The sequence below is a fragment of the Tetrao urogallus genome (genome assembly GCF_951394365.1).
Source record: "Tetrao urogallus genome assembly, chromosome: 22".
In the NCBI taxonomy this organism is placed as follows: Eukaryota; Metazoa; Chordata; class Aves; order Galliformes; family Phasianidae; genus Tetrao; species Tetrao urogallus.
In genome coordinates this window covers 2,077,471-2,098,858 of record NC_136835.1, presented here as the reverse complement: position 1 = coordinate 2,098,858, position 21,388 = coordinate 2,077,471, and the positions used below count along the sequence as shown (strand labels likewise).

General features: G+C 48.3%; 2 protein-coding genes across 2 annotated transcripts; both read left to right on the top strand.

The window, feature by feature from the left end:
* Positions 1-1,631: 1,631 nt before the first annotated feature.
* RBM7 (RNA binding motif protein 7) lies at positions 1,632-4,566 on the top strand (the record flags this gene model as incomplete). The annotated part of the gene is made up of 5 exons (XM_079545701.1): positions 1,632-1,727; positions 2,337-2,499; positions 3,062-3,155; positions 3,650-3,743; positions 4,180-4,566. The coding sequence occupies 5 exons, from the start codon at positions 1,632-1,634 to the stop codon at positions 4,564-4,566; spliced, it is 834 nt and encodes a 277-aa protein (XP_079401827.1).
* A 795-nt stretch (positions 4,567-5,361) lies between these two features.
* REXO2 (RNA exonuclease 2) lies at positions 5,362-11,142 on the top strand (the record flags this gene model as incomplete). Its single annotated transcript, XM_079545834.1, has 7 exons — positions 5,362-5,496; positions 5,612-5,695; positions 5,789-5,866; positions 7,953-8,064; positions 8,819-8,927; positions 9,294-9,347; positions 10,773-11,142. 7 exons carry the CDS (start codon positions 5,362-5,364, stop codon positions 10,900-10,902), a joined length of 702 nt encoding a protein of 233 aa, XP_079401960.1. The 3' UTR covers positions 10,903-11,142.
* Between the last annotated feature and the right edge of the window lie 10,246 nt (positions 11,143-21,388).

Here is a 21,388-nt window from a genome sequence, read left to right as displayed (position 1 = left end):
AAAATAGGATATGCCATAATGCATTGAAATCTAATGAAAAATGAATGCAGAACTTCCCCTTTCGGCATTTTTTTCCCAGATGGAAAATATCCTTGTTTTACATCCAGCATATTCTAAAATATTCAAGGGATTACAGTTGCTGAGAACTGTACTTACCATACAATCAGGCAACATGGGAAAACACTGGAGAAGTACATTATTTGAAAGATAACTGTCCACAACTCTGCTCAAACATAAAACCAGAAGTTTCATCTTCACATTAAAGTGTAATGCAGCTGCTTAAAGAAGGAATACAAAGCAGCCTGCCTGGGTTAGTGTCATTACAAGAGGCAGTACTTGGGATGGTAGAGGCTATCAGACAGAGTATTGCAGCAATAAAACAGAATGAAGAAATGAAGTGCTCAGTTCTCCAATCAACGCTGTGAGGTTTTTCTCCTTTTATTATTATTAAAGAGAAGAAAACAAAAACAACTATCCTCCATCCTGGAGGCCTGGCTTCACAACAGCTATTTGTAGTCACACTGAAAAGTTTTAAGAAGTTCATCCTACTGCTTGCAGGTGAGCTCTCAAAGTAGCAACCTGTAAAAAGAAAAGGCTGAGAACACAAGGACAAGACACACAAAGCTTCCCATCACAGTTTCTCAACCCTCCAGGAATCAAGACTCATTCCAAGCTTTCCTGCACCTGTATGCCACCCATTTGGTTTATCTTAAAAATCTCTATCCCAGTTTTTAAACTGGGATGTTTGATCAGAACCATCTGATAATTATTTGAAGGCCCCTTATATTAGCATGGAAATGACCTGCCACAGTTGGCTCCAGTGTGCTCAAGCCACCAGCTGGCAGCTGCTGTCATCACTGAGGGCTCCAGGAGCCTCCCCTACTGCACTGAGCAGCTTCACTGAGTGCACTGCCTGCTCCTGAAGCTGCAGCAGCAACTTGCTCGTGCAGCTAAGCAACCACCACTCATAGAACATGGGCAAGGTCATAGAAGGGCTCAAGACCCCTTCATCCCCACCTCCTGCTATGGGCTCATTATCCCCCACCAGCTCAGGCAGCCCAGGGCCCCATCCCACCTAACACTGAGTGCCTGCAGGGATGGGGCACGCACAGTTCTCTGGGCCGCAGTGCCAGCGCCTCGCTGCCCTGTGAAGAAAAAATCCTCTCCTTACATCTAACCCAAACTTCCCCTCTTTTAGTTGAAAGCCATTCCCTCCTGTCCCAGCACTATCTGCCTATGTAAAAACCTCACTCTCCTCCTGCTTAGCAGCTACCTTTAGGCACCAGTAGGCCACGACGAGGCCTCTCCACAGCCTTCCCTTCTCCAAGCTAAATAACTACAGCTCCCTCAGCCTTTCTTCATGAAAAGCGCTTCAGCCCACACACCACCAGGCCACAGCTACCCGGCCCTCAGCGAGACTGCGAGCTCACAGCGCGCTGCGCTGCTGCTTCCTGAGAAACAACCCACCTCACACCACACTGCCACAGCCACCCCCACCCCGCCCGCTACTTCCGCCCGGGCCGCCAGAAGTAGGCGGTGCGCGCACGCGTTCACCACGTGACCTCGCTTCCTTCGGCGCCTGCGCAGGAGCAAACGGCGGCCCCGTTGAGCGCGGGCGGCTCGGCCGCGGAATGGGGGGAACGGCCGCCGAGGCGGATCGGACGCTGTTCGTAGGGAACCTGGACCCCAAGGTCACCGAGGAGCTGATCTTCGAGCTGTTCCATCAGGTAGGGCATGCCGCCCGCTGCGCTTTATACTCAGGCGGGCGGGGCGGGGCCGGGCGGCCGGCCTCCCGGCGCCATAGCGGGGCGGGCCCTGGCTGTGTACGGTGGCTGCGGACGGACAAATTTCTGCCGAGTACGGAGCAGCGCCCCCGCGTGGGCTCCGCATCTCATGTGCGGCCACACACGTCACCTGGGCGGTCCAAAACAAACAGTGGGATCGAGTGCACCCTCAGCAGTTTGCTGGTGACACCGAGCTGAGTGGTGCCAGTGATACGATGCAAGGAAGGGATGTCATCCAGAGGAATACGAGAACAGGGTGGTGAGGCGCTGGCACTGCTGCCCAGAGAGCTGTGGGTGCCCCATCCCTGCAGGCACTCAGGGCCAGGTGGGATGGGACCCTGGGCTGCCTGAGCTGGTGGGGGGCAGCCCTGTCCACGGCCGGGGGTTGGGACCAGATGATCTCCAAGCTGAGCTATTCTGTGAGTCAGATATCACCTGGTGCATTGGTGGGATCTCTCCTGCTGCTCCATTACACGCCGCTTGGTTTAGGTTTTCCTTGTTGGGAAGCTGCTTGATTTGTCCTTTAACATTGCTTTGCTTTATAATTCACAGGCAGGCCCGGTAATTAAAGTTAAGATCCCTAAAGATAAAGATGGTAAACAAAAGCAATTCGCATTTGTGAGTTTCAAGCATGAAGAATCTGTCCCGTATGGAATGAATCTCCTTAATGGGATCAAGCTCTATGGACGGCCCATCAACATCCAGTTCCGCTCAGGTATGCAGAAGCATTCAGTAGCCCTGTTGCTAGATGGAAAGAAAACTGCCACCTCCTTCCTTCCTCCTGATCTGGCAGAGTTACAGTTATTGGCTTATAGCAGCTGTTGCTTGTGCTTCTGTCGCAGTGTTGCTCACCTGCTCCCTGGTGATGCTGCAGAGCAGTGCTGTCCCATAGGGTTGTGCTTTTATCCTCGTGCTTTAGCGGGGGATCTGTCTGCCAGTTTTGGGCATGGGCAGTGCCCAAGCTGAGGCTTTTCTTTGATTTCGTTTGGTTATTTTCTGTACCCTTGAAGGCCCTTCTGAATTATCCTGCTAGTGCTAAACTCTGCATCTGACTCAGGTAAAGAGAGGCATGTTGACCAGAACTGCACAGCCTGATTGCAGCTTCCCCAGCTGGGCATTAAGGCAGTTTACGGTATCTTGTTTTGGAAGCTGGGTTATGTACTTTTGCAGATTGCTGATGATACTTAAGAGCTAATTAATCCCGTGGAAATCTTACAAGTTGGTTTCCTATCCAATTTGCTCCAACCTGTGTTTGCGGATCTCACGTTTCTTCTCAGGGAGCAGCCACGCATCTCAGGACAGTAATTCGTCATGTTTACCACACGGAGCAGCCAGCCTGGGCCCTTCTGGCACACCACATCCAGCCAGCAGGTATGAGGCTGCACCAGTAGTACACTTGCATTGTTGAAGCTGGAAAACGTATTCACACATTTAGCTTTCCTGATTCTCATTCCAAGCACAATTCAGCCTTTCTTCCCTGTAGATTAAGTACTTGCATTATTGTTACCCTCAGCACCCTACATTATTGGTACCTAAAAACCCAATGCAAAAAAGAACAGCATCATCTTGAAAGTGTTTTTTTCAGAAGATCTGTTTCACCAGTGCTTCTGGCCCAAGTGACATTTCTTATTAAAAGGTGTTTTCATACAAGCATAGAAAAGATCTGGTGATGTGAAGCGAGTGCTGCCTCATACCCTGTGCAAGCCTGTCTGCACTTTCTCACAACAGTAGTTAAGGGTAAAGCTTATCTATTTTTCTTTTTCCTAATGGTAGCAACGCGACTACACTGCTAATGCCCCTTAGACTGGCCATAGTCTCGTGTTAGAAACATTTAAGACTAACTTTCCTTATCTTTTTTTCTGCAGACATGACAGGAATACTGATGGTATGGTAGCAGCAGGGTTCTCATCTATGCAGAGGTCTTTGCCACCTCATGACAACCTTCAGAGACAAGCAGGGGTAAGCTGTGCTCTTCTGTTCATGGTGTCTAACCCTGCAGTCACTCACAGCTGATGGATGATGACATGCAGAGGAGTTGTTGCCAATTTTCAGTACTCAGATGTTTCCTGTAATTATTATATTAAATCGCAGGAACATATTTTTGGAGTGTTCAACTGACAGTTGCAGAAGATAGACGGTTCCTTCTGCTGAGCTGTTTAACACTGGGGCAGTCTTTGGGCTTTACAAGTTGAGCTGCAGATAAAGCAGTCAGTAGGAGCCAGTCTGTGTTCAGTCTCCTTTTGTTGGTACATTTCCATTTTCCCTTGCATTTGCAGCTTGATTAACGTCAAAGAGGCTGACAGAGGAGTATGAAATGTGCCGTAGAATAATTTGAGCACCCTGCCAGCAGGAAAGCGCATTGAATCCACCGGGCCTTTTTCCTTCTGTTTTTCAGATGCACAGCGCTGCGTGGCAGCAGTCTCAGCCTGGCTTTGCTGTGCCTGGGTACCAGCACGGCCACTCCCTCGCTCACCCATCAGCCTCCCACATGCTGCGGCGTCCGGACATTGCAGTGCTGCGCAAAAACAGGATGGGCTCCCACCCCTACTACCCAGACAACAGGCATTTGGGCCGAGAACAGCGTGCAGGGGACCGGGGGCCTGACTATGGCAGGGGTAAAAGAGATGGCTATGAAGACAGAGGGCACATCTCTGAGCACCATTACCGGGGGAACAGAGATGAGCCATTCTACGACGATAGGAATCGCAATGCATGGAGCCACGATTACGACAGCAGAAGAGAGAGCTACCGAGAGGGCAGCTGGCGCTTGACGCGGCACTGACACGTGCAGTGGGCTTTAAAGAACTTTATGCAAAAGAAAGATAAATCAAAGTTCCCTTTTAACGTTTGTAAATCTAGTGACGTCGTAATCCTCCAAACCTAGCAGCTTGATTTTAAATGTGTGAACTCTACACCTCAGGGCTTTATGCAAGAAAACAAATGTGCCACAGTTTCAGAGAAAGCATCGTGCATTATAAAGAGTCTGTGTATTTTTGTAGTGCAGCTGAGGGAGGCCTCTCTGTTCCAGGTGTAGCTGCACATCTTTTTAAACAGATTTTAAGTGGTATGATGCTTTGTGGCATCTCAGCGTGTTTTGATACAGAAATGATTCCTTTTGTATACCCCTCATCTCGGAGAAGAATCCTACCAGGTCTCCCTGTGGATAAACCATACTCCTTTTAATGCTGTGTCAGTCTGGTTTCGTTCATTCGACTCACCCATGTTTTATCCTTTGATGGTGTAATTCCTTCACGAAAAGTCCCCGCGGTGGCTGGGAAGCGGAGCCGGGTTGGTTTAACTGCAGCCACGCGGGAACCAGCTGCAGCCTCACGCATTTCCCTAAGGGTAGAAGCGAACAAGATTTTAAGCCGCCCCGTACCTCGCAGCGGAGCCCCCGGTACCCTGAGGGAGGTCCCGCGTCGCGCCCCGCCCCGCCCGCCGCTCCCGGCGCTCCCCGCGGCCCAAACTACGGCTCCCAGCGGCCCTCGCGCTCTCCCCCCGCTCTCGCCCTGGGGCCGCCGCCGTGGGGCATGCCGGGAAATGTAGTGCGGCGGCGGCGCTTTGCGGCCTGGCCGCGATGCTCGGCGGCAGCCGCGGTGGCCTCGGTCGCCTGCGGAGCTGCGCCGGGCGGCTGTGGCGGGGCCGGCGGCGGGCGGCGGCCATGGCCGGAGGCGGCGGCATGGGGCAACGAATGGTCTGGGTGGACCTGGAGGTGCGGGGCGTGTCGGGGTAGGGGGCGAGGGGGTCGAGGGGAGGGCGGCGGGGCGGCCCGCGGAGGGGGAGGGGGGGGGAGGCCGCGATGACGGTGCCGCTCCGCTGTGTGGCAGATGACGGGCCTGGACGTGGAGAAGGACCAGATCCTGGAGATGGCCTGCCTCATCACCGACTCCGACCTCAACGTGCTGGCCGAGGTAAGCGCGGCCGGGTCCGGGGAGCCTCGGCGTCCCCAGGGCGGCGATCCTCGGGATGGGATCCGCTGAGCGTCGCCGTTTTCTTCCCCGCAGGGCCCCAATCTGATCATCAAACAGCCCGACGAGCTGCTGGACGGCATGTCCGAGTGGTGCAAGGAGCACCACGGCAAGGTACGGCCGGGGAACGGCGCAGGTCGGAGTTATGGCTCGTGGCGATCTCAGCTGCAGAGGGAGAAGAGCTGTTCTGAGCCCAAGGGCCGCGCTGTGAGGCTGTTCCCGCAGTCCCACGTGTCGCTCGGGGCACGCTGCAGCCGTGTTTGTGTGTCTGTAACGCTGGGAACTGCTTGGTTGTGGGGTTGGTATCCGGGCTTATTGCTAAAGAAGGGGACAGGCTCTCTGACAGGGTCTGTTGTGGCAGGACGAAAGGAAATGGTTTCTAACTGAAGGAGGGGAGATTTAGATTGGAGATAAGGAAGGTTTGGCAGTGAAGGCGGTGAGGTGCTGGCACAGGTTGCTCAGAGAGGCGGTGGTGCCCCATCCCTGCAGACAGCCAAGGTCAGGCTGGACGGGGCTGTGAGCACTGCTGAGCTGTGGGTGTCCCTGTGCGCTGCAGGGAGCGGCACCAGGCGGCCTTTGAGGATCCCTTCTGACTCAAACCATTCTGTGATTGTAAGTCTGAATAGTGCTCAAAGCTGCTTTCTAACTTGAGAATCGTCAGCAAAGGACAACAGGCAGTGAATGGATCCAGGAGAGGGGCAGAGCAACAGCACACAGAAAGCTGCAGACAGGGTGAGATAAGCCTGGGCGGCTCTGTGAATAGGATCCAGGACTGTGATGCCCGCTGCTAATTGCCACATTCAAAGCATTGTGCCCCTCAGCATGAGATTAAGAAGTTGGATTCAGTTCCCTGCAACTCCTCAGTCAGCCCCTCCTGTCATACCTCCTCTGCATGGCGTGAAATAAGCACAGAACAGCTCTTACAGAGAAGAGCAGGACCTGCTGCAAAGCCCCAGCTAACAGTAGCTACAAAGTTGGCAAAGAATAGTCCAGAGCTGGCAAAAAGCAAACTTATCAGTGAAAATTAAGGCACTTGTATAACTAAACAGACTGATTAACTGTGTTTTTGCCTGTCCCCCTCAGCGTTGTAAGCCTAGTTTTATTTTTTTTTTTCCACTGAAAACTTAACTTTTGCAAGAATAGATTATTTTTTGGTTCTTTTAGTCACCAAGGAAAACTTCTTCCTTGCCCTTAGCAAGAAAGTGAATGGATTTTCAAATCCTTGATTACAAATTTAAATTCAAGGCAGTTTTCAATTAAGTGCTGAAGTTTTAAGACACTCACAACCCCTCCCCCCTCCCCCCTTTAGCATCTTACTCTCCCTAGGAAGGATTAGCAAGGGTTTGGAAAATGAATATTAATTTACTGTGATGGGAGCTTTTCCCCTTCTGCAGTTGAGGACACAAACTCAACTTCAGCTCACAAGTGAATTGAAGATGGTAGCGTACGTTATCGCTGCTCCTGAGGAGCTACTTATTTTTAATTGACTAAGAAAAGAGAAGCAATTAGAATATAGATGAAAATGCAGCCACATAATGAATTTTTTAACCACCACTTGGATCTGTCAAGTAGATTTTTGCGGCACAGTCACGGAAATATATAGCATAGCCAGATGGAAATAAATCACTGAGAACACTTAGAGCAGATTTGACATTTAACTATTGGAAAAAAAAAAAAGAAAAAAAAAGCAGCAAGGAGCTTTTCTGATTTATAGGAATCTTGATAAACACTTAAGCCAGGATTCTGATTATTTCTGTTTATTTATACATACTGCTCTATGCTGGGGAGGCGAATGCCTCTCGTTAGGCAGAAATATAATACTCTCCTGGATCATGTACATGCAGGTGTGTAAATGAGGCTTGCATAATGGCTCAGTAATTGAGAGTAACGCCCCAGAAGGTTCAGCAACAGAGAGGAAACTCAGAGGAACGTCGCTGTCATTAGGAAAGTTCTGTGGTCACCTTCACTTGTGATGGTTTGCACGTCTTGAAGAGGTGCCCTAAAGATATCCAGAGTGAACAAAGGCGATCGGACCTGCCAGAATATTATCAAACACAATGTGAATTTGTCCTCTTACCTCATCCGGCTGTGCTGGGAGCAAGCAGCGCACGTCTGCCTGATCTTTTGCTGCTGAGCATTTCTAGAAATATCTGTGAAGATAATGTCTGTCTCGTTTCTGACGGATGGCTCTTTCTTGCAGTCTGGCCTTACTAAGGCTGTGAAGGAGAGTAAAATTTCACTGCAGCAGGCGGAGTATGAGTTTCTGTCCTTTGTACGACAACAGACGCCCCCCGGTCTCTGTCCTCTTGCAGGTAAAATGGGTTCTTTCTTAACAATAGTAATAATGTCATCCCTCCTGCAGTTCCCAGCTGGATGCTGAAAGGCCGGTTGATGCACATGGCAGGGATGCTTTGGTTTTCTGCGCAGAGATCTAGCGTGCAAATCAAAATCTGCAAGTGGAGAAAGGTTTAGTAATGGCATCATCTATTCCATGGGTTCCCTAAAGCAGGCGTTGCACGTCGTTACTGCAGGAAGCTGAAAGTTCTTTTGAGCATTAATGATTCATTGTACAGTTATAATTGGGAAGGGCAACTTAACGGCCGATAGCAACTGTAAAAATCTGAACTGTAAACTGAACAGCATCTTTCCTTCAAACCAAGTATCAAACACGAACCTTCCAGTTGTCCTGTTACCTGGCATTGCACTCGGGACGTTTACATACGGCCTTGGGATTCTGCCTACATGAAATTAATACCGATGCCTCTTTTCGCTCGGTGGAAAACCCGATTCTTGTGTAATGCTTTGATACTTATCTGTGTGACAGAAATTGTAGTAACTGAAGAATTAATATAGGGATTATGTGTTTAAGCCATGTGTGATCCTGAAATGAGAATCTGACAAACCTTTACAATCATATTTGCTAGAAAATGAGATATATGAGCTGCTTGTGAATAGCTTTTCATACCCTATGATCTTTCCCAAGCTCGCTCAGCCTGTTTCTAGTTTAGATGCTCATAGTAGCTTTGCAGTGCCTTTGAAGAAGTGTCTTGTTCTGTGTCTTTGTAGGTAACTCTGTTCATGCAGATAAGAAGTTTCTTGACAAGTACATGCCTCAGTTCATGCGGCATCTTCATTACAGGATCATTGATGTGAGCACCGTCAAAGAACTTTGCAGGTAAATATTCTCCAAATTGAATATCTCTATAGAAGATAATCTAGGGGAGCCTGCGGCGTGGCACTGACATGCACCTTTTTAAAACAAGGCTGAAGGCTGCTGGCAGACGGCTGTGCAACGCACGGCCATCTCGTTCTTTCATATCTTCCTCTCTTCTGTTCAGGCTGATGGACAGAATGAGCCATAAACAACTCAGAGTGGGGTCCTCTGGTGTTTGTAGCGCTTGGGTTCACAGGGTTGTGCCTTCCCTGTGTGCCAGTTTAACTTCTGAGCTTCTTTCACCAATTGTAACAAACCCAAAGCAGCCCCTGGGCATGTTACTGAATCCCAATTTCCTTTTAAAGTGAGGTTTCTTTCCACTTACAGACGCTGGTATCCAGAAGAATATGAATTTGCACCAAAGAAAGCAGCTTCTCACAGGTGAGGTTCCTACTTTTATCTCTAACAAAGCACGGCTTGTCACGCAGGAACCATGCGCCTCATGGGCAGAATGTAGAGCTGTGTGCTTCCTTTGATTTCCAGTCATGTTTGTTCTAATGAAAAAGGCAGCAGAGGTGGTACGATTGTGCACCCTGTCACACAGTTTGTATTCTCCAGCCAAAAGCCTGGGTAGTGTAAGGAAAGGAATTACAAAAATACAGAGAATCAAAAACGTCCTTATCTGTTCTCGTTCCATGTGTTTACTATTCAAGCCACAATGCTTGTTTGGCAGTGTGGATACATCTATCACTTCTTAGGCATCACGGTGAGAAACCACATGAAAAAGCTAGCTGAACGGGGCTTCTTTTCTGTCCTTGAATTGGGCAAAAGTTGTTCATAGATACTCTAAAATTGGAAGACTGCACATAGGGAGATAAGAGTTCTGTTCCTGGCTATTTCCTGAGTTTGTAATATGTCAGAGCTTGTTCTCCTTTCTGTGAAAGGGTTTCATTTTGAGTTTCGCTCCTGCCAGCATCTGAGGCATCCTTAAAAGATGGGCTTGCTTTGAGGTTTTTGAAGGAAATATTCTATGTAGTACTGACACGTAACTTCTAGAATGCTACATTTGCTAATATTGCGAGCTCTTCTGAATAGAGATTGTGGGTCTTGTGTAAAACTTGGGATCCATAGGCTTTGTTAAGTCCATATGCACAATGAGTGTATCCATTTTGCTCTTTCATCTGCTCAGACTAAAGTTGCACACCCATGCCCTGGAACACCTACCCTGCCTTTTTGTAGGTGTTATTTGGTACGTGCAGCTCTGACTTTTCCTAAATTGCAGTGAAAGGAAGTAGCTGCATCTTTACCTCTTTGTTTTGAGGTGGCTTTGCTAGGCAGGAGAGCAGGCTGTGGTGGGAGTCACAGGTAGGTGTGCTGCACAGTGAAAACCTGCAGTAAGATTGCTAGTACTGCACAGACTCACAGGCAGAGCACAGTAACAAAAGGCACTGGGTCCAGACAAGTCAGTCACCTGTGCTGATGGAGAAAGCAGATGAGTGGCCAAAGCAGGAGCTGCAAACAGGTCTCTTGAGCCCTTGTCTCTTTGTCGTCTTGGATCGATGGTGAATTGCTTTTAATAGTTGAAGCTGTAGAACCTGCTGGCTTTTGAGAGCTTCCATGTCCCACAGTGACATGAACTAATAAGCTGTACATTACTCTCTGGTATGCCAGCCTTGGTAGACTTTTATTGCTTTCCAAGTACCTAAGAATAGCGAGGCTTGTGTTTATTTCTGACAGATTTGTGATCCATGCATGTCAGAGTTTTATTTCTTTATTTCTTGCCTGGAATTTTTTAGAAGCATTAGAATCTAGATGTAGCTGGAGACGTGTGCAGGCATTTTGAAACTCTCCTTAATTCTCTTTCAGAGCGCTTGATGACATCAGGGAAAGCATCAAAGAACTTCAGTTCTACAGAGATAGCATCTTCAAGAGGAAAACGGATGAAAAGAAAAGGAAACTAATAGAGAATGGAGAAAGTGATAAAACTTCCAGCTGATTGCTCACCTTACCAGGCCATCCCATAGCATATACTAGACGAATCTCCAGGTTCTTTTCTGTTTGCCAGTCTTTTGAGATGCTGCACCCTTATGTTACCTTGTTTCTTAACAGTTGATCAAATGCAGATGGAAGTCCAAGTCACTGCTTCTTTTCTGTTTGAGTAACAAATCTACACACTCAAATCTCAACAGCTTCCTTGTTTATACGTAATAGGTAAAATCTGCTGTTTGATATTCCTCTTCCTCTGGTTTTAGATGCAGTCTTTCACTACACAATAAAAACAGTTCTGTTGAAGGATTTCTTCATGCAGTCTTCCTTTTATGTTAGATGTATGTTCTTAAAATACTCTGCTCTATAACAGAACTGCCATGTACTTCCCAATTCTTAAGGCAGATCACGTGGCAAGGTGGGTCACCGCGTGCAGCAGGGACAATAACATCCCAAAATGCAAAGGCACGAGCATCGAGATTGAAGGAAAAAAAATCTATTGCTGATTATTGGGCAAAACCACAAAAGTAATTGAATCTTTCTGCGTCTGCACGTCCTGATGTTTGCTGCATTGGTAATTACTTCATGTAGCAGCTTCTAAGGAGAAAGTACTGCAGAGCTTTACCAACATTAAGCTCTTTGCTAATGAAAATAGCAGTGGGGAAGGGTCTGAAGTGCTGGCCCAGAACTGTGGTGATGTCTGAATCTGTCCCCTGCTAGCTTGTTGATTCATGAGAGATGTATTCATTTTCTTTGATCGCACGTTCACGGGCTGTGATTATGGGCTGTCTTTGCTCTGAATTAAATCTGGTTCCACAGCAAGCAAAAATCTGGAGTTCTTCAATATGAGAGATCAAAGCATTTAAGTGTTAATGGCAAAAGAAACAAAGAATAAATATTTAAATGTTTAAAAGTAGCGCGGTTGTGCCACGAATAAAAGCAGCAATTAAACTGTGCAGCTGCTTTTTCTGTGCTGGGTGCTTGACTGAAGAATCGATTCAAGTCTCCTCTCTCAGCTCATGGCTTCTACTTTCAAAGCTTGTTTCAGGTTTTCAGATCTATATTACAGTGCACTGTAGTAATTGGCACAGAACCTCTCTATTGTGCAACGAAATCTCAAGTCAGTTGCAGGTGAGCACTGGGAAGCACTGGGGCACACACTAGCACTAGTGATGCCATTCCTTCTCAGGTCCACATCCACAGTTTTCATCAGCACTTGTTGAAATCTTCAGAAAAGGGACTGGTGGGCTTCTCAGTCTTCTGTTGAGGGATCAGATGGTTCTCCTGCTTTTTATTTGCTGGTGATGTTTTGCTGCCTGGTGAGCACCAGGGTTCCTCGGCCTCCCAGGACATCCTCACACTCTGTGGCTGCACCTCCCCGTGCCCTTGTACTGATTTCTCATTTCCTGATGTGTTTTCTTTGTTTTTCCCCTTTTCACTTCCATTTACAGTGCCTAATATTACCACGACTCCCTTGGCAGTGTGAATGAATAGGTTAAAAGCTTGCTAAACAGCGTACAGGCTTTACTTGAAGTGCATGAGGAGTCACACTGATTTAATGGGAGTGTTATGCGCTCATTGAACCATTTTGTGCATTCGTTTTTTAGGATGGAGCTCTAATTGATGGGGAGGAACACCCACAGCACAGCGTGTTACAGCATTGGTGTGAGTGCAGCTCGGCTCAAACCAGCAGAACCCATTTGTTTTCAAATAGACAGAATTATTAAGGTTAGAAAAGATCTCCAAGGTCACCGAGCCCAATCCCAACCCAACCACGCCGTGCCACTAAACCCGAGTGCAACATGTCCACGGTTCTGGAGCACTTCCAGGGACAGTGACTCCAAATGCATATTCAGGTCTCCTGTTCTACATGAACTCATCACATACGGAAAGGGCAGCCTGTGAACCAAACACCCTTCAGCTTACGTGGGCTTACAATGATAGTGGCTGGCGCTTGGAAGGTGTGCAGGGTGCCATGGTCCATCTCACACGTGCTCACACTGCTCCCTGCTTTCAACTCCCACCATCCACATCAGTGCAGCTTTTCACAGCATCACAGCTGTTGGCCAAATCCTAATCGAGGAGCCATTATCAGCAACAGGCAAGCAAGCAAGATACATCCCAGGGTCAGCCTGTGGGCCTGGCTAGGAGGAAAACCACACACTGTGCAAACGGAGCACATTTGAGCTAAATGCATGGCAGAAAGCAAGAAGCACACAGCCCCTCGCTGATCCTGGAGTGGTTTTCCAGAGATCTCCATTTTGCTGTTGCAACATGGCCCAGTACTGCAGTGTGTGGTGATAGGCTGCTACCCAAAACAGCACGAGAGGGGAAGATTATCACGTTTACTGTCCCACACAGAATGAAAACCTGTTGCTTTTCTGCTCCCACTGTACAGGCAGCATGTTTTAACACATTGGCCTTCTGTGACAAGATCACGTCCTGAGCCATCTGAATATACAAATGCCCTTTCATACATGGTAGACCTATTATAACAACACAGATATCTCCTATGTACTCCTCACTTGAGTTAAACACAACTGTCTGCTGATTCCACACCGATACACCTTCCTGACTCACTAACATCAACAGGCTTTGTTTGCTTGCTGTTCCCACTGTGTGGACACTCTGGCAGTGTCCAGAGCAGCTCCAGGAAACCCCTTGTACATCCCAATGCTGCATCCCTGCTCCTGTGCTCCTCCAGCACCAGTGGGGCAGAGGGCAGTCCCAGAGGTGCCAGCAGCGCCCCTTCTCCTGCACCAAACTGGGATGTGGAGCAGAGCTAAAAGCAGACAGGCAGAGGAATGGTTCACCAGCCTGCTGGGTGCTCACACTCCCCATTTTTCCCTCCATTGACTTATTTGCTCAACTTAAAGGCAGAAAGAAAAAAAAAGAAGAAGAAAAAAGAGAAAGCTGTTCTTGCCAGTTTTCCTGCAGGGACTCTAATCCTGCTCCTGGTGGCAACAAACCACACAAAATGCTGATTCTCAGCAAAGAAAAAAGTCTCTCCCTCACATTCAATACCTCCGCAGCTTTGAGGTGCTGCTGCAGCCGCCGGCTTCAACAGGGAGGAATTTAACCTGAAGCTACAATTCAGAAATAAAACACCTTCAATAAACAGCATGAAAACCCTCCACAAGCAGCAACCCGTAGTGATGCTCTGCCCTGAGAGGCGTTGTGTGCCTGGAGCGAGGAGCTCAGGGCTTTGGGGTGGGGTGGGCATGCTTCATCCCAGCCCTACTGCAATGATCCAGGCGCAGTGGTTCCCCAGCTCTCTGCCCCACATCTCCCTCGCTGCCCACCAGCATAAAGGTCCTCCGCGGCGCTGGGAGAGCAAAGGAGAAACCACCGCTCTGCCCTCATCAAACAGAGCCGACTTAAAAGCACAAGATCTGCTGCTAAAGCCTTTGATTCAGCCAGAAATGTAGCCTTAAGTGCGAATGAATAAATAGCAGCTTGAGAGCCAGAGCTGCCATTTTCCCTTGTAGAGCCTAAGGGTGAGATTAGAGCGAGGTCCCAACCTTTCTGGGTCGGAGGCTGTGCCTCCTTCCTGGAACGATCCAGCTCTCACCAAAGCCAAGGACACAATCCATATGTTCTCCTGTAGCAACAAGATTTGCTTCGAAGCACTTTGACGTTTCTATGGTCACCTGGTAAACCGGAGTGCAAGCGGTGCGAGAGCTAATTATAATGGAAGTGAATATTTATGGGCTCCGGGGCTAAGAGGGGCCGCTCCGATAGTCTAATCTGATTTACTGCTTAACATATGTCAGAATATCGCACCCCTCAGTCCTTTGGTGGAGGGAGTTACTCATCTTATCCATAATTTAACACTACAGAGTCCAATCGTGCACTTGAATTAAAGCTTATCTTCTAGGAACCCATCCAATCTCCACTCAAAGACAGCAAGCGATGGCAAATTCATCATTTCCTTTGTTAAAGTGCTCCAGAGTTTAATTACTCTCATTGTTAGGAAGGTGTGTGGCATTTCCACGCTGCGTTTCCCTGGCTCAGTTTTCCCACTGGTTGTTGGGTCCCTGTTAACCCAAAGCTCCCTCCATGCCACACGCATTCTCCAAAGAACGTCACAGGCTCCACACACTCACCTTGATGCAGTAGCAGAAGTGCTGCTCCATCAGCACTATTTTTACAGAATCAGCTTGTTTCCACACAATCTGTGCCTTATTACAACCTGTGTGTTTACTCATCCCTGGGAATATTTTTTAAATTATCACCACCAAACGAACTTGTATTTCTATCTCTGGAATCTATTAAGCGCTAAGTTCTCACTGCAGAGGTTTCAGCAGGAGACGACTGACCACAATTTGCCACTGATTCTGAATGGAGAATGAACGCCTTCAAATGCTGAGGTTGGACAGGACCAAAGCAGCTCACCCTGGGACAGCCCAGCTAGGAGATCCACCAGTCCATAAAACAGAAGGGCATAAAAGAACACAGGGCGTATACGCATCCCTATTTCCTTTTTATGATCACTATTAATAATAATGACCATCCAACACTTTTCAATCGCCCTTATTACTCCAACACCTGCTCTCCTAACCGTTGCAATCGTTGCTATCTGAAAGAGGCAGTTAAAATGGTTAATGATGCAAATAAATGAGTCTTTCAAACGTCTCTCCCCTTCCTCGCCTGTTCCTCAGTGACTCCCAGGCAATGCAACTCTGCTTGTTAAATCCCCAGCACAGTGGACCAAGAGGACCATCCTCACCACTGCCATCACCACAGGGTAGGGACTGCACCCCTCCCACTCCCTTTCCAGAGATCCAGATCCCAGTGACAACCCCATGCTGCTGCACAGTGCTCTGTCTTTGATTTCCACTTTGTTATTTCCCCCCTCACTTTGAATTCCCTTTATTTTATTTCTTTTTTTTGGCGACCTACTTCTCCTTCTTTTCATATTTTATTCTATTTTAAGAGGCTTTTATTTTTCTCAAAACTTTCTCTTTTTTTTTTTAAGGAAAATATGCCATCTGTGTTTATACATTTTTAAATATTGTTTATTCTTGCTTCTGAAGTAACCGTGGTGTATAAAGGATTCTCATTTCAATTTCCCCTATTATGCAACAGCTTTCCTGTTTTTAAACACCAGCATCTTCTTGAGGTTCAGATTTAGCACCGATTCATTATGTGTCTTGGTAAACCACAGATAAAATCCCAACAAAGCTCTCCATCCTTCAGTGGGGCCAATCCCTATAGCCCTACAGGGCTGGGGGAGCCCTGTGATAGCCAGCAATCTAGAAACACCCAGTATCAAACACAACATCGGCTTCAAACGAGGCAACAGCAGCATCCGCTGGAGCACCCTAACAACATTTGTTGCTCTCACAGTCATCGTTCTCCTATTGGACACGGATATCTCCACGCATACGATAGAAGGGAATTTCATGACCCCTCCCTGCCCACACCTGAGCAAGAGCTGCCTTCCTTTTGCGAATGCCACCGTTGGTTTCGACGGCGTTATTTACTTGAATGGTTATTTATGTGCAGGGCACTTGGAAAGCTCAATCAATGGAGCACTTATGATTGCAGAGGTTTTTTGAATAATAAAACAACGCTCTGCGCTCGCGCTCTCGTTATTTATTTAATCAAAACGCCTTCTGAAAAATTACCAACTGATTGAAACAGCCTTGCTTGTAAATGACCAACAAATGAGATACAACCAAATCTTGTACGAGCTGCCATTAAGGGATCTCTCTACCAGAGGGCTGTCGGCATCTCGTGTCCATCCAGGAACCGACGTTAGCGTTAAATCACCCAAGCACAAATGAAGGCATGGAAAGGAGCTGAAATGAGGGTGTGTGCTGTTCCTGCCCTTCCCTGCTCTTTGGTGCCGTGTGGAAGTTGAATCACGCGGCGCTCCTTGCAGAAGCCCAACACTTCAGTGCAGAGCTCTTTTGTAGAGATGATAGGAAGCGCCATCAAACATTCCTTTTCATCTTTCTCTCTCATTTCTTTAAAAGGCAAATGGGACGCAAATGACATAATATATAATGCATCCCTTTGGTTCCTGCCAATGTACTTTCGGTGTAAGAAATGATAACGATTTCTGTTTGTTTGCTTCCAAGTGAATTCAGAAGAGTCCATCTATGTCTTTGCTTGGGGACACAAAATGCAAAATGAAGACCCTGTCCAGCAGTGCTGGACCACGGGCATTAAATCACACCAAAATCACCCGCTGTTCCAGTCAGAACAAATCTGTATCTGCCCTTCACTGACTGCAGCTGAGCTTTCTTTCAGAGAATCACAGCCCACAGAAGGCCCTGTGCTGCCACATTGGCATTCCAGCCCAAGTGCAGAGCCCTGGATGTGGCAGTATGAGAATCAGCTTCGTTTTGGATGCGGTATTTAAAAAAAATAAATAAATTACTTGAAGGCAAATACAGAGCGCGTCTGGGTTTTTCAATTTAATTTAATAAATTATCTTGGCTGCAGTAATTATTTATTTGAAATAGGAATTTGGTGAGTGGCCTCAAGTCCTTTTAATACCGCATTAATAAAGTAACCACGGATTACTGATACAATTCTAAAGGAAGTTTTTTAAAAAAATGCTTTTTCTGTTGAAGCTTTAAAGCTGTCCTTGCCCTGAATATGCAATTGTTCCACTGGAAGCACCCACCCTTCACATCACTGAAAGGTGCAAGCAGAAGTATGACCCTGCTCTTTAGACAAGCAAGCAGGTTAGCAATTAGGAACAGTTTCATCTCCAAAAGAGTGGTCAGCATTGGCTGCATAGGGAGGTTGGGGGAGGGCCACCATCCATGGAGCTGCTCCAAAACCATGGGGATGTGGCACTCGGGTACACGGTCAGTGGGGATGGTGGGATGAGTTGGGGTTGGATTTGGGGATCTTAGAGTTGTTCTCCACCCCGAATGGTTCATGACTCAAACAGAAGACAAACGGCAAGGAGCAGAGGGCACTCAGGAGCTCCCATTAACAGCACGTATCGATCATCACATTCAATTAGGCAGGCGTTGCCCAAACCACGCTGGCTCCAGAAAACACCTGGAGGGAGGAATGCCTCCTCCCTGCTCATGTCAAGGAACGCAGGCCAAAAATTGCTATCCATCAGCATTGCTTTCATTGCATTTAGAGTGAAAAGTCTCTTTTCACCACCGTCCTCCAGCCCAACAAAGGAAGAAATGAAGACTACAAAGGGTGTTTTTTTCCTGTTAGCTTTCATTTTTGCCCCTTTAGCCCTACTCCTCTCCTTCATGCGGCAACTCACTGTTGTAAATGGAAGGAAGGTTGAGAGAAAGGAAGTAGGAAAAAGAAAATTCTTTCAGTGTTTGGGGAAGCACCGGTCATAAGTACATCAATTTTTAGAGAATGGTTTTGACCTTTTTTTTTTTTTTTTTTTTTTGCTGCCAGCTCTCAGAGCAGCAGCGCTCTGGGCAGGGATGTTAATGGCGCAGATGATGGAAAGATTTGAACCAGCAGAAAGCTGGTGCTGGCCACCAGCAGATAACCAGGGACAGCAGGAGGTCAGGGCAGCGCCGTGCGGGCATCCATCACCCAGGCACGGTGACAGGGCACTGATAAGCTCCTGTCCCCCTCTCACTGTGGAACAAAACCCTTCTCTGCCTGCTGGTGATGCTCTGGGTTTTTCTGCTGTGTGGGCTTTCCATCAGAGGGCACAGAGAAACTCCCACATGGGGGAGAAGAGAAGAGGGTGGGAAAACAGCCTTCAGCTGTCCAGGGATGTGCCTCACTGGGATGAAGCAGCGCTGCTCCCGCGTGTGTTGGGACAACGTCACTGTTCAGGTTCTGTTGCAAATATTTACTTTTTATATCACAAACCGCATGCAAAGAATAAGAGCTTCATTTTGCTTTTCAAAGCAGAGGAATGGCACAAATCAATATATACACCAGGTGGCCAAAGCCTGAAAACTAAGAGAGAAACTGCAGGTGTCGTCGTCAGACAGAAGCAGAAAAACGTTTGTGTTTTGACTCCACGCTGCAGATAGCACTTGTGTGATTTCCCTCTGAATTCCCTGTTTCCCCTGCTCGACAGGCCCCCAGGCTCCCACTCCAGCTCATCTCCTTTTTTATTTGCTTCTGTGCTTGGAACAAATATTTTATGTGTGTTTATACAACATTTTTTTATGATCCAGTCTGCCACTGGATTTCCAGAGTAAATGAAATATGGCACAGCAGTCATGTACCAGGGTGAAAACCGTTTAATATGTTTGTAAATCCACCTCCTTGGACAGAAAGTCATATAAATATAGTTAACAGCACATTAAAATCTGTTTACTGCACAAGGCAAGTTTGTTTTCCAGTTCACTGTTCAGAAAAAGCATCCCTGCAGCTGAAGGCAGCACAGTGCCATGACTTCTTCATTTGGGAGCCCTGCTCCAACACAAGGCACTTGAGCTTCCCATGGCAGCAGGCAGTTATCTGCCCATCCATCCACTCCTCATCACTTCTAACTGCCCTCCTGCATCCCTCTCAGCCCTCCATCCTTCCACACTGTGCTATTGGGGTGCAACCCAAAGACAGGCGCAAATCAGGGGTAATATTTCCCAGGGCACTGAAGCAAATGGAGAGAGAACCAGACCTGTGCACATCTCACTTTTGCTTTGCTCAAGGCTGCCCCACTCCAATTTTCTGTCCCCTCCAAGAAATTCCTGTGACCCTTTTCCCCTTGTCTCCCACACTCAGCCCTGCATGATGCACACCCACAACCTGCAGCATCGGACTCAGAAATGGCAAACCCCGAGCAAAATCCTTGCTGTGACACTGGGGATGCAGCTGTATGGTTGCAGCCTTGCTCTGGGCACTGCTGCCCACCAGCTTTGGCCACCGCTGTGCAGATAAACAAAGGCTGCAGAAAAGGCTTGAGATTGGCCGCAGAGAACCTGGAATATAAAACCCTCAGGTTTCCCCCCTCCTCCTGCTGCTGTTGATGATAGCCTTTTACTGGAATAACTCACTGATGCTGACAGATAAGCTTTTAGGCTAGTGAAATCTCAGTGACACTTTAAGTGCCCTAAATGACAAAACAAGGACGTGCAAAATTATCCTGCCCATCCTTGATAAAACACACTTGTCAGGCACTCGGATGCTGTTCCAGATGCACAGCCCTGGCCAGGATGAACCAGCCCTGCCCTGTGTGACCGCAGCACGGCCACGTCTGGACCCTGCCCTTGTCCCCAAGCCTGAAGACCATAAGGAGGACCCCTAGTCCCAGAGATGGGCAGGGAGCTGGCATGGAGAGAACACAAACTCCTCGCAGGCTACAGTTCTGCAGGTCCCGATGGGAAAGCCTCCATTAACCGGTCATCAGATCGAATTAAACTCCCACGACATGGACTCTGCTGATGAGCGGTACCAGTTGTCACCAATTAAAATGAGAAAGATTCACAAGTGCCCTGATGTTTTGTCCTTGCAGAGGAAGAGAATGTGAGAACAGAAGAAAGTGAGAAGTACAAAAAATGGGCAAGCAGTGAGCCCCCATGTCTGCTGGGCAAACAGATGACTGCCCCCAGGTTATCCATTGCCCAGGGACCAGTGCAGACCTGCGGGGCTGCAGCCCCACAACCCATCCACTAACACAGCCACAGCCAAGGAAAACACAGCCTGATGTCACCAAGGCTCTCCATGCAGAGAGCAGGAGATGGAGGCTCTCTCTGGCATCAGGGACCCATTGCTTATGCCAGGCAGAGCTGCCTCTCTGCTCTGTTTCCCGAGTGATGGATGAGAACAAAATGGCTATAAATTGCCGGGTACCGAAGCAATGTTTTATCTGTTGTGCTGAAGGAGCCACGAGCAGTGGGCTCTGAGCTGCGTGCAGGGCACTGGCTGTCAGTCATGTGTCAAGTGGCATCGCGAGGGAGAGGTGATGGAGATCAGCACCGAGTGCCAGGGGAGACAGATGGGCGCCCGCCTGGGCACGATAAAAACACGGACAACTCCCAGTGCCCTGCTGTATCCATCCCCAAACGCTTTGGTTGCTGTTAGTTATGCAGAGATTGCAGCTGGATACCCTCAGCTGTTTGAGGAGATCACTGGGCTCCATCCATCCATCCCAACACGTGGTCAGCAGTGGATGGAAAGGAATCAATGGGTGTCGGCAGCAAGATAGACCGTTGTTTACCGTGGAAATCCCTTTTTTCCAGAGAACCACCCGTCACCATTCCCTGCCGGCTCCGCCTCCCCCAGCCATTCCCTATCGCTCCGGGCACGGAGCTTCTCTGCTTAGCCCAATACAACTCGATTTCGGCCCCGGGGCTCTGCGCTAGCACCGAGCACGGCCGATGTCTTGCGGGAAATAAATTGACCGATGCAAATGCAAAACCGCTTCCCGCACGGGGCAGCTCCTCTGGGGGAGTCCCGGGACCGGCAGGCAGCACTGCGGGCTCCTCACCACCGCAATGAACCCTGCAAGAACCTCGGCAGAGGCTGAGACACGCCCGAGCTGAAGGCCTTCCCCCCCCCTGTTTCCCTACTTGAGAACAAAGCTGTTTAAAGATGTT